This window comes from Hippopotamus amphibius, chromosome 7 (genome assembly GCF_030028045.1).
Source record: "Hippopotamus amphibius kiboko isolate mHipAmp2 chromosome 7, mHipAmp2.hap2, whole genome shotgun sequence".
Lineage (NCBI taxonomy): Eukaryota > Metazoa > Chordata > Mammalia > Artiodactyla > Hippopotamidae > Hippopotamus > Hippopotamus amphibius.
The window spans coordinates 72,612,370-72,624,787 of record NC_080192.1 but is presented as its reverse complement, the minus strand read 5'-3'; the positions used below and the strand labels follow the sequence as shown (position 1 = coordinate 72,624,787).

At 36.1% G+C, this 12,418-nt stretch overlaps 1 protein-coding gene and 1 non-coding gene across 4 annotated transcripts in view; one reads left to right on the top strand and one right to left on the bottom strand.

Annotated features, from left to right (window-relative positions):
* The window catches only part of ZC3H6 (zinc finger CCCH-type containing 6), a 54,945-nt gene that overhangs the window by 18,817 nt on the left and 23,710 nt on the right, over positions 1–12,418 (top strand). For 2 of the 3 annotated variants that reach the window (XM_057741475.1, XM_057741474.1), the window contains exons 2-3: positions 2,256–2,436; positions 10,728–10,850. In XM_057741475.1, the coding sequence (XP_057597458.1) occupies positions 2,256–2,436; positions 10,728–10,850 (304 nt within the window). Of the gene's footprint in view, positions 1–2,255; positions 2,437–10,725; positions 10,851–12,418 lie in introns of those variants that run through there. The other variant, XM_057741477.1, reaches the window with a different exon arrangement.
* TRNAW-CCA (transfer RNA tryptophan (anticodon CCA)) lies at positions 9,081–9,153 on the bottom strand. Its single transcript has one exon. It is a non-coding gene; the product is annotated as a tRNA-Trp (tRNA).

The following is a 12,418-nucleotide window of genomic DNA, read 5'->3' as shown; positions in this document are numbered from 1 at the left end:
CACACTTATAAATGTAGTAATCACTATACCCATCTATAGAGAATATTTTAACGTCCTAGGAGGCTTCTTAGTACTCCTTTTTTGTCAGCGTTAACCCTCCAAGAGGTAATCACTATTCTAACTTACATCACCATAGATTAGTTTTGCCTGTTCTGGAAGAGCATATAAATGGTGTCAAATAGTAGTCTCTTGTGTCTAGCTTCTTTTGTTTATATCTATAAGATTCATCATATTGTGTATATCAGTACAGTAGTTAATTTTTTTTTTGCTTTATAGTATTCCATTATATAAATAAAGCACAATTTATGTATCCATTCACCTGTTCATGGAGATTTGGGTTGTTTACACTTTCTTACCATCATGACTAAAGCTGTTAAAAACTTTCTTATACTTGTCCTTTGGTGAATATATGTGCTCATTTTTCTTGGGCCATAGGTATTGTAGTATTATGAAAGCTCAGAACTTTTTAAATTAAAACAGCCAGTATGCTGAACCTGCCTCACATGAAATTTTCAAGTCCACCTAAATAGACATATACCTCTGATTTTATGTTAGAAAGTGGGGAAGAATAACATTGACTTCACAGTCAATATAGGGTGATATTATGTGCCTGTTCTATAGTGGCAAGGGTTATGGATATTTTACATTCAGTCATTCAGGAAACAGCAGGGCACCCTGTTAGGGGTTAGAGATATAGCTATGAAAGACACAGTCACATACCCTGCTTTCACCAACCAATAAACAAGTCATTCAAACAATGTATAGAGTGCAGAGATAAAGAAATGAGAATTATTAGGGGAGTGCATGATTACATGGAGCATCTCATGTAATCCTGAGTAGTCAGTGGAGGCATCTTGCAGGAAGGGACATCTAAACCGGGTCCTAAGGATTGAATTGGATTTAGCCAATTCAAGGAGGCTGGGGCTGGGGGGTATTGAGAGGAGCAGGGCAATGAAAGTTTTTAAGGCAATGTTTAAGGCTCAGAGACTTGAGGAACTGAAATTAGCTGGTTAATCAGGGACTTAATTATAAAGGGCCTTTTGGAGTCAGGGAGTTTTGACATCATCCTCAGGTCAGAAGGGAACCACTGATATTGTCTTTTTTGTTATGGAAAACTTCAACCACATAGAATGGTAGAATGAATCCTCATATACACATCCCACAGTTTCAGCAATTACCAACTCATGGCCTGTCTTGTTGAGACCACTTCCTTCATCCTCAGTGGATTGTTTGAAGCAAATTTGAGATATCACATCATTATTGAATGTTTTTAGCAGGAGAGTGACATGATCAGTTTTGCATTTTAAAAATCACACATTTCTAGTAATTTTAAAGTATCTTTAAAATTTGGGTGCTTCTCATTTGCTTCCAGTCATAAAAGGCATTTGTCTTTCTGCATCATCATGTAATATTTGTAGATGTTTGCATTTTTTCAAACTATGGAAGCAGGATGAAATGTTAAAATTATTTTATGTATTTATCTTCCCATGTAGATCAGTTGGTTAATTTGCATTTTAAAATACTGTTAGTGAACATTTGGGCTACTATAACTATAAAAATGTCATAATATAAAGATTTGTAGATTTTTTATTTTAATATGAATATTTTTTACAGATTCAAGTTGAATTTATTATTCTGCTTTTGTGGTTTAGCTTTTATTATCTACTTATTGAAATTTGTTTTCTTATTGAACTTTACTCTTTTGGTGAGAATTAATATAATTTCTTTTATTTTAAATCTATTTATAGCTGTCTGTGGACCACAAAGTTAAAAATTCCTTCCTGTAGTTAGAATGTTTGCTTCTTGGATTGTTTTAGTTTTTTCCTTCCTTCCTCCCTTCCTCCCTCCCTTCCTTCCTTCCTTCCTTCCTTCCAAGTTTTTGGTAGCTTAGTAGATAGTAACTATTGCAGTATTACTTTGAGATAGTATTGTATTCATGCATTCATTCGGTAAGAGTCAGTGCTCTTAATCTAAATCAGAGGTTGGCAAACTATGGCTGCTGAAATTGCTTCTTACATTCTTGAAGGGTGTTTTTTAAAAAAAGGAGAATTTGCAACAGAAACTGTATATGACCTGCAAATTTAAAATATTTCCTATCTAGCCCTTTGTAGAAAATTGGCCAACCCCCTGATATAAATGAGTATAACTTAAATTCTTGGCTCATGCTTTTTTGGTTTGTTTGTTTTAGAAATGTTTCTATAAGATTCTCTTTAGAATTGACATTTGAAAATTAAACTTTTCATTGTCTTTTACAGAGAAGATGGTGAACTAGAAGATGGTGAAATAGATGATGCAGGATTTGAAGAAACACAAGAACAGGAAGCCAAAGAGGATGAAAAGCAGAAAAATGAGAAAGCCTACAGAAAATCAAGGAAAAAACACAAGAAAGAAAAAGAGAAGAAAAAGTCCAAAAGGAGAAAACGTGAGAAACATAAGGTTAGTTAGATTCTATTTTTTTGTCTTTTTGGTCAATTTTTATGAAATATAAAACACTGAAAATTGGGAAGTATAAATGATTACCTATTTTCTTATAAAATATATAGACTAGATATTTTTATTTATGTGCTTAATAAATTTTCTGAACATAAAGATTATATGAAATATCTTAAAGATTTAAAAAATGATCAAGGTAACTTTTAATGCAAATTAGAAGAAAGCTTTTAAATTGATGGATGAGTATATGTAAGAATACTGAAAGCGTAAGGAAAGAAAGTTTCATTCTTTACAGATATAGAGTAACAGCACTTGCATTGTCCATCCATTTACTTATTCATTCATAGGTATTATTGTGTGCTTGCTGTGGAAATCTCTGTGCTGTATGCTGGAGGTTATAGTAAGGAGTGAAACACTCTTACAGAGATTACATTGAAATGGGAAGGAGAGAGGCAGGAAACAATTGAAAAAACAAATGCTATCCAAACAGTTGAGTGCTGGATACAGAATAATGTGGACTATGTTTGAGAAGAAGGGAAACCTATTCTGATAGAGAACTCAGAGAAAAGTTGGCATCAGTGGTGGGGTAGTTTTTGAAACTCATTGAATTTCCCCCATAAAAACAGCAGTTAGGACAACAAAACCAAAAAGTCATTGGCAACATCTACCAAAAGACGAAGTAACAAGTTATCTCCACAAACCTCAAAAATAAAAAAGGATAAGACCAAACCAGAGACACAACAAGACCAGAGCAGGATCAGCAATTGTGTGAAATGAAGCACAGGCAAGGTAAAGGAACTCCCAGAAAACAAGTTACCAATAGATATTCACCTCAAATGGAGGAGTCCCCAGTGAACATGGAAAGCCTGTCAGCCCCACTGAGAAATAGCAATGGGAATTGAGAAGGGGGCTTTACTAGTTCCCAGTTCACACATGAGTATAAGGTGGCATGTAACATTGGATGGCGCTAAAGTGGTCTGGGCCCGGTGAACTCATAGTACTAATCAACTAAATCTCTTCTGGGACAGTTCCACTCTGAGGAGATAACTGCTGGGGGTAGACTCTAAATGGAGAGAACAAGAGTGCTAGGGCCAAAGAAAGAAAATGGGGGAAGGGAGCAGGGGTGGCATGTCTCGGAAGATACACAGCCGTAATTTTTAATACTTCATGCTAACAAGAAGAAATAACCCTAGAGAGTGAAGCTAGGAAAGTTTTCCTGGACCATTCCTCATTTGACACATGCGCAGCAAGATTGGACCATGAGTTATTGGACCATATAAGTTATTAGTATTAAAAAAGAGAAAAATGGAGAGAATAATATTCTTCCAGAAAAGAATGCCCACAAAACATGAAAAATTTAACCTAATGTTACAAAATGATTCTTAAAAATTAAGAAAATAATATAAACTCTGACCAAACAGCATTAGTAGAATTGGTGGGGGCAGGGGATCCTTTGGTCATTTAGGCAAAAAGACCAAGTCGCTTATTAAGGAGGGAAAGTCAGGGCTTCCTAGGTGGCGCAGTGGTTGAGTATCTGCCTGCCAATGCAGGGTAGACGGGTTGGATCCCTGCTCCAGGAAGATCCCACATGCCGTGGAGCAGCTAAGCCCATGTGCCACAACTATTGAGCCTGTGCTTTAGAGCCCATGAGCCACAACTGTTGAGCCCATGTGCTGCAATTACTGAAGCCTACGTGCCTAGAGCCCATGCTCTGCAACAAGAGAGGCCACCGCATTGAGGAGCCCATGCACCACAACAAATAGTAACACCTGCTCACCACAACTAATGAAAGCCCAAGCCCACGTGCAGCAACAAAGACCCAACACAGCCAAAGAAATAAATACATTAATTAATTAATTAATTAATTTTAAAAAAAGAAAGGAAAGTCAAATTTACATAAAAATTTTTGGTATCACCATTTTATGCCAGAAGATAATGGGGTAAACATATTCAAATAAAATGTGAGCGAAGCATTTTATATCCAGGTAAATACTGAACTTCAAATACAAAGTCCTCAGAAAAACTGTATATAATAGAAGTCAGGAAATATTATCATAAGCCTTCTCAAAGAATCTACTAGAGAACATTTCAGATAACCAAAATGACTATGTGAAAAAGCGAGAGTAAGCTATATACACTACATATTTGTCTGTAAAACTAAGACTAAATGATGGACATAAGGGAGGCAGTATATTATGTATCCAAACATTACAGTTGTACAATATGTCAGGAAAAGCAGAAGAATATATGGTAAGCAGGATAACCATATTGGTAGCTTTATAGTTATTAACTGAGAATTTTAAAATACACTTCAAATTATTATCCTGGGAATGAAAGAGAGAAAGTAGAAGGAGAGGTTACTGCCTAATTTCAATATTGGTACTACTAGTAAACAACTAGTATGCAAAAAAGGGACAGGGACTAAGGTTATTGGAAAAAGGCAGTGTGAAAGAAATAACTGAAACAAAATATAAATCTTTCTAATACTGAAAGATATACTACCCAACAGTGCAAAATCCAACTCTAAGCTACGTAAAAGAGGAAGATCTAAAAAACTGGGTAAAGTTATACCAGGCAAATGCAAAGAAAGTGAAGGCAGAAATCACAATGTTGATATATGAAAAAGTCAAATTTAGGTCAAAAAGTTATTGAAAGAAGCAAAGAAGGATGTTTTATCATGTTAAGGGTTGTAATTCACAATGAAGATATGTTATTAATATTTTATATCCTAAACATCAACTTTCATAAAGCAGGAGCTATAAAAACTGTGAGAAGAAATAGACCAGAATACAGTAATAACAGGAGATAGATACATCAGTATACCTCTCTTAATGCAAAGAGGTCATTCAAATGGATGAAAAGGTGGTAAGGATGTTAAAGACATACTATAAATATATAGTAAGCTCTGAATCCTGAGAATATATCTTCCTTTCAAGTATACTTGGAATATTCATAAAAACAGACCATGTCATAGGTAACAAAGAAAACTCCAATTAATTTGGTAGAGTAGAAATAGTACAAAGAGCAATCTCAAACCACAGTGCAATCAAATTAGACATTACTAACAAAGTCAAAAAACAGAAATGCCTTTGAACTCAGATTAAATCTGCAGAATTTCATGAAAATAATGAGAATGAGACTTTGACATATGGAAGATAGCTAAAAAATTATCAGAAGAAAAATTATTATAGTATTAAAATCTAGAAAACAGCAAAGTAAGACAAACAAAAAGGAAGAGCTTAATAAAGTAATAAGCAGAATTTAACAAATTAGAATGAAAAGTCAGGCTTTGTTTGTTTGTTTCTTTGTTTGGGGGTTGTTTTGGCTGCTCTTCACGGCATTCAGGATCTTAGTTCCCCCACCAGGGACTGAATCTGTGCCGCCTGCCGTGGAAGCTCTGAGTCTTAACCACTGGACCGCCAGGGAAGTCCCAGTAGTTTTTTAAAAAAGATCAACAATTTTTATAAATTATTGGTCAAACTAATCAAGAAAAGAGGGAAGTGCAAAAACAAAGTCAGATATTTTGATGTTAAGAACTTTTAAAACTAAAGTCCTGGTTCCTTTTTAACAATTCTTCCTTTATCTTCCCTCATGGATTGATACTTTCAACATTTTGCTTGAAAATCTTAACTAGAACACCTAGTTTATTAGACATATTTTTCACTTTCTACATTACTGGATGTAATAGTGTTGCTAGATTTCTGCCACTACATAACAAGTATCTCCCTTTTTCCAATGTTAGTAAGGTATCTCTCACTTTCCTTTAAGTTGCCCCAAAGTCCTAAATTTTACTAACGATCATTAGGCTTTCACTAATGCTCTCTCTTTTCTTTTTTTTAAGAACTTTTATTGAGATACAGTTAACAGACAATAAACAGCATATATTTAGAGTGTACAATTTGGTATCCCAATCTCCCAATTCATTCCCCCCCAACCCGCCCCGCTTTCCCCACTTGGTGTCCACGTGCTTGTTCTCTACATCCGTGTCTCTGTTTCTGCCTTGCATTTCCTCTTCCATAGTTGCTAGCATTTGCCTTATGTATTGAGGTGCTCCTATAGTGGGTGCATATATATTTATAATTGTTATCTCCTCTTCTTGGATGGATCCCTTGATCTTTATGGAATGTCCTTTCTTGTCTCTTGTAACATTTTTTATTTTAAAGTCTATTTTATCTGATATGACTATTGCTACTCCAGCTTTCTTTTGATTTTCATTTCCATGGAATATCTTTTTCCATCCCCTCACTTTCAGTCTGTATGTGTTGCTAGGTCTGAAGTGGGTCTCTTGTAGACAGCATATATATGGATCTTGTTTTTGTATCCATTCAGCCAGTCTGTGTCTTTTGGTTGGTGCATTTAGTCCATTTACATTCAAGGTAATTATCGATATGTATATTCCTATTACCATTTTCTTAATTGTTTTGTTTTTGTTTCTGTAGGTCCTTTTCTTCTCTTATGTTTCCCACTTAGAGAAGTTCCTTGAGCATTTGTTGTAGGGCTGGTTTGGTGGTGCTGAATTCTCTTAGCTGTTGCTTGTCTGTAAAGCTTTTGATTTCTCCATTGAATCTGAATGAGATCCTTGCTGGGTAGAGTATTCTTGGTTGTAGGTTCTTCCCTTTCATCACTTGAAATATATCATGCCACTCCCTTCTGGCTTGTAGAGTTTCTGCTGAGAATTCAGCTGTTACCCTGATGGGAGTTCCCTCATATGTTATTTGTCATTTTTCCCTTGTTGCTTTTAGTAACTTTTCTCTGTCTTTAATTTTTGTCAATTTGACTGCTACATGTCTTGGCATGTTTCTCCTTGGGTTTATCCTGCCTGGGACTCTCTGCGCTGCCTGGACTTGGGTAGCTATTTCCTTTCCCATGTTAGGGAAGTTTTCAACTATAATCTCTTCCAATATTTTCTTGGGTCCTTTCTCTCTCTCTTCTCCTTCTGGGACCCCTATAATGCGAATGTTGGTGCATTTAACATTGTCCCAGAGGTCTCTTAGGCTGTCTTCAGTTCTTTTCATTCTTTTATCTTTATTCTTTTCCGCATCAGTGATTATCACCATTCTGTCTTCCAGGTCACTTATTCGCCCTTCTGCCTCAGTTAATCTGCTATTGGTTGCTTCTAGTGTATTTTTCCTTTCAGTTATTGTGTTGCATATCTCTGTTTGTTTGCTCTTTAATTCTTCTAGGTCTTTGGTAAACTTTTCGATCTTTGCATCCAGTCTTTTTTCAAAGTCCTGGATCATCCTCACCATCATTATTCTGAATTCTTTTTCTGGAAGGGTGCCTATCTCCTCTTCATTTAGTTGTTTTTCTGGGGTTTTTCCAGTCCCTTCATCTGGTACAAAGTCCTCTGCTTTTTCATTTTCTCTGTCTTTCTGTGGCTGTGGTTTTCAGTTCCACAAGACGAAATACTGCTGATACTGCTTGGTACTGCTGTCTGCCCTCTTGTGGAGGAAGCTCTCTAGGAGGCTCCTGCGTGCTTCCTGATGGAAGGGACTCACTAATGCTCTCTTAAAATCATTCCTGTTTCTATCCACTGCCTGGTTCCAGAACCAGTCCTACCTTTTAGATATTTGTACTGGCAGCACTGCATTTCCAGATTCCAAAATCTGTGTTAGTTAACTATTGCTGCACAACATATTGCCCCAAATTTAGAAGCTAAAAACAAAAGTTTTATCTCCCAGTTTCTGTGGGTCAGGAACGTGGGTATGGCTTAACTTGATGATTCTGGGTCAATGCTTCTGGTGAGATTGCAGTCATCTCCTGACTGAGGCAGGATCCTCTTCCAAGTTCAGTCATGTGGCTCTTGGCAGGCCTCACTGCCTCACCATGTGGACCCCTTTACATGCTGCTTCTGCATCCTCATGCTTTGGCTGGCTCCCTCCAAAGCAAGTGAGGCAATGGTGAGAGAGCAAGAGAGAGCACCCAAGATGAAAGCTACAGTCTTTTTTATAACCTAATCACTTCTGACAGATTCTGTTTTCTAGAAGCAAGCTTTTAAGTCTAGTCCACACTCAAGGGGAGAGGAATTCATCTCCATCTCTTGAGGGTAGGAGTAATAATGAATTTGTGGACAATTATTATTAGAGAAATGCCATTTAATTGATTTTATATTTTGCATTTTCACTTAATAGTACAGATAAACATTTTGTTGTTTCTGTAAAATCTAAAATATCATCGTAATTGATTGCTATGTGCTATACTTCAGTAAATCATTCTCTTACTATGGGACATGGAGATGTTTGTGGTAAATCTTGAAGGACAGGTAGAAATTAGCTAGTTGACCAAAGAAACACAGAGAATACAAAAGCAAACGGTGTGAAAAGGCTGGCATGGTTCGGGGAAGCCACTGAAGTCCCTAAATTCTTTCTCACTATTCGAATATTTAAAGGGGTCACTGAGTAGCTATCCTATTAATTAGTTCTTGACTATATGTCTTTTGCCCTCTTTACTCACAACGATGTGGTGTCATGTTTGTTGAAGAGTTCTATAGAAAACATAATCATTTAGACTTGCATTTTATTTATTTATTTAAAAAATATTTATTTCAGCTACACTAGGTCTTAGTTGTGGCACTTGGGATCTTCGATGCAGCATACAGGATCTTAGTTGTGGCGTGTGGACTCTTAGTTGCAGCCTGTGGGATCTAGTTCCCTGGCCAGGGATTGAACCTGGGCCCCCTGCGTTGGAAGCGTGGAGTCTTACCCACTGGACCACCAAGAAAGTCCCTAGACTTGAACTGTATAGTACTAACAAACTAAGTGTACTGAAAAAAATAATCCACCAGTCTATTATAGGTAAAATAACAAAATTAAAGGAACACTTTCAAACACTAAACAGATACCAAACAACACTCCAAAAAAAGAAACATAAAAATTCTGAAATAAAAAAAGTAAGCATTTAACATTTTAATAATTTTTAATTACTCTACTATTTCCAGCTATTTTTAATGTAGTCCAATTGCTAATTTCGGGTTAATAATTACTCTGCTTCTTATTACTATATGTGAGGCACATACGTATTTTTATTAATAATAGCCTTCCTAATGGCTTCTTAAGGTCTGTGTTCTAGACTCATTTTTAGGGATAGCCTGAAGAATCTTCTCCCTTAAGCAGAGTCTTCTCTTCTCTGATGGCTCTTCCTGAGGCAGTACCTTTGTTTGAACTTCTTCTTAAACAAGTCTTACCCCTTTAGTGTTCTTCAAGTGAAAGGTTTTCTTTTGAACCAGAGCTGACTTCTGTTAGTAACGTAGCAAGCTTGGCTTTTAAATGGACAATATTTATTTCAAGTCCTAACCAAAAAGATTAGGTAGTTAAACTTGAAGCATTTCATAGCATAGTTATAAAAAGATCTTCATGTCACCTATGAAATCAACAAAAACAGAATTAACAGCACCCCAAAACTAAACCCCAGCACATTTAAGAACAGGTGGAGGAAAACAGTTTGTCTTCTTAAACGAGCATTTAAGAATGGAGTAGAAGAAAACAGATCCTTCTACTGTAAAAGTATCAAGAGGTCAATTCAGTTCAGCACATTTTTACTGAGTTTGTTCTAGACCTAGCTGCTGAGAATGCAAGGATGTTAAAATACAGAGCTAGTGTCTTTGTCGATAAGAACTTAAAAAAATTTTTTTAAAGAGGATGCTCAACCTGGGAAGGTAATTATTTGGCTAGATGGAGGATATTTGGTGATTTTTTTTTTATTTTTTAGAAATTGTGTTCATACTTAAAAAAGCGTATTCTTGATATATGTCAATCACTATCAATTGCTTGTGGTTTACATTTCATCTTTGTTCAATTTTGTGGGTTGGATTTATTTTATATTTATAATTAGGAATGTTTTTGGTGTCTTTTAGATTTAGGGTATTTATACAAATAGATTAAGAACTCTAAAGCCATTTTAGGTAAAAATAAATTAATTCATACTCTATTCATGTTCTAGGATCCTTTCTCATGATGAGGAACCAATGTTATTTCCTTTAAGATTAACCTAAATTTAAGATCACTTTAGAGCATAGAGGTGCAGTATTTCCTATTTGAAGTCCTTGGGCCAAAGGGATGATGGTGAAAATGCTGCCATAAATTCCCTGAGAAAAGAGGAAGATGTACTGTTCCTCAGAAAATTTTAGAGACGTTGGGGTGGAGGTGGTTTTTGGAGCAAGAACTTTCCAGTTAATACTCCTACTAGAATAATATAATCTATTGGTTGGCACCTCTGGCTGAAGCAAGCTTATCTAGTTACTAGCTAAATTTTCTTCCTTTTGCAAATGTAACATTTTTGGTTTTTCTTTCTTTTAGCATAATTCTCCATCCAGTGATGATAGTTCAGATTATAGCCTTGATTCAGAGGTCGAACATCCAGAAAGTTCCCACAGAAAAAGAACTGGTTTCTACAGGGATTATGACATTCCATTTCCTCAGGTATTGCTTTTATTTTTATTGTCATAAAATATACATAACATAAAATGTACCATTTTAACTGTTTTTCTTTTTCTTTCTTTTTTTAAAAAATTGAAGTATAATTGACCTACAATACTATGTTAGTTCCAGGTGCACAACATAGGATTCAATATTTCTGTACATTACAAAATGATCAGCACAATACGTTTGGTTACCATCTGTCACCATATAAAGATATGACATTATTATTAACTGTTTTCCCTATGCTGTACATTTCATCCCTGTGACTCATTTATTTTGCAACTGGAAGTTTGTACCTCTTAATCTCCCTCATCTATTTCATTCATCCCCATTCCCCTCTGGCAACCACCTGTTTGTTCTCTGTATCTGTGAATCTGTTTCTGTTTTGTTATGTTTACTCATTTGTTTTGGTTTTTATATTCCACATATAAGAGAAATAAGATGTTATTTATCTTTCTCTGTCTGCCTTATTTCACTTAGTGTAATGCCCTCTAGGTCCATCTATGTTGTTGCAAATGGCAAGATTTCATTCTTTTTTATGGCTGAGTAATATTCCATTGTATATATATTGCATCTTCTTTATCCATTCATCTATTATTGGACACTTAGGTTGCTTCCATATCTTGGCTATTGTAAATAATGCAGCAGTGAACATAGGGGTGCATATATCTTTTCAAATTAGTGTTTTTGTTTTTTTTTAATAAATTTTATTTATTTTATCTTTGGCTGTGTTGGGTCTTCATTGCTGTGCATGGGCTTTCTCTAGTTTTGGCGAGTGGGGGCTACTCTTTGTCATGGTGTGTGGGCTTCTCATTGTAGTGGCTTCTCGTTGCAGAGCACGGGCTCTAGGTGCATGGACTTCAGTGGCTGCGGCACACATGCTCAGTATTTGTAGCCTGTGGATTCTAGAGCGCAGGCTCAGTAGTTGTAGCGCGTAAGCTTAGTTGCTCCACAGCATGTGGGATCTTCCCCGGCCAGGGATCGAACCCATGTCCCCTGCATTGGCAGGCAGGTTCTTTACCACTGTGCCACCAGGGAAGCCCTCAAATTAGTGTTTTTATTTTCTCTTGGAAAATACCCCAAAGTGGAATTGCTGGAGTATATGGTAGTTCTATTTTTAATATTTTGAGGAACCTTTGTACTGTTTTCCATAGTGGCTGCACCAATTTACATTCCCACCAACAGTGTACAAGTGTCCCCTTTTCTCCACATTTTCACCAATACTTGTTATTTCTTGTCTTTTTGATGATAGCCATTCTGCCATTTGTGAGGTGATATATCCTTGGGGCTTTGATTTGCATTTCCCTGATGACTAGTGATGTTGAGCATCTTTTCATGTGTCTGTTGGCCTTTTGTATGTCTTCTTAGGAAAAATTCACCATTTTCACCATTTTACAATATACAGTTCAGTGACATTACATGTATTCACAATATTGTGTAACCACCACTTCTATCCATTTCCAGAACTTTTTCATCATCCTAAACAGAAGCTGTGTACCTATCAAGCAATAATACCACATTTCCCTTTCTCTCCACTCCTGGTAACCACTATTCTACTTTCCATCTCT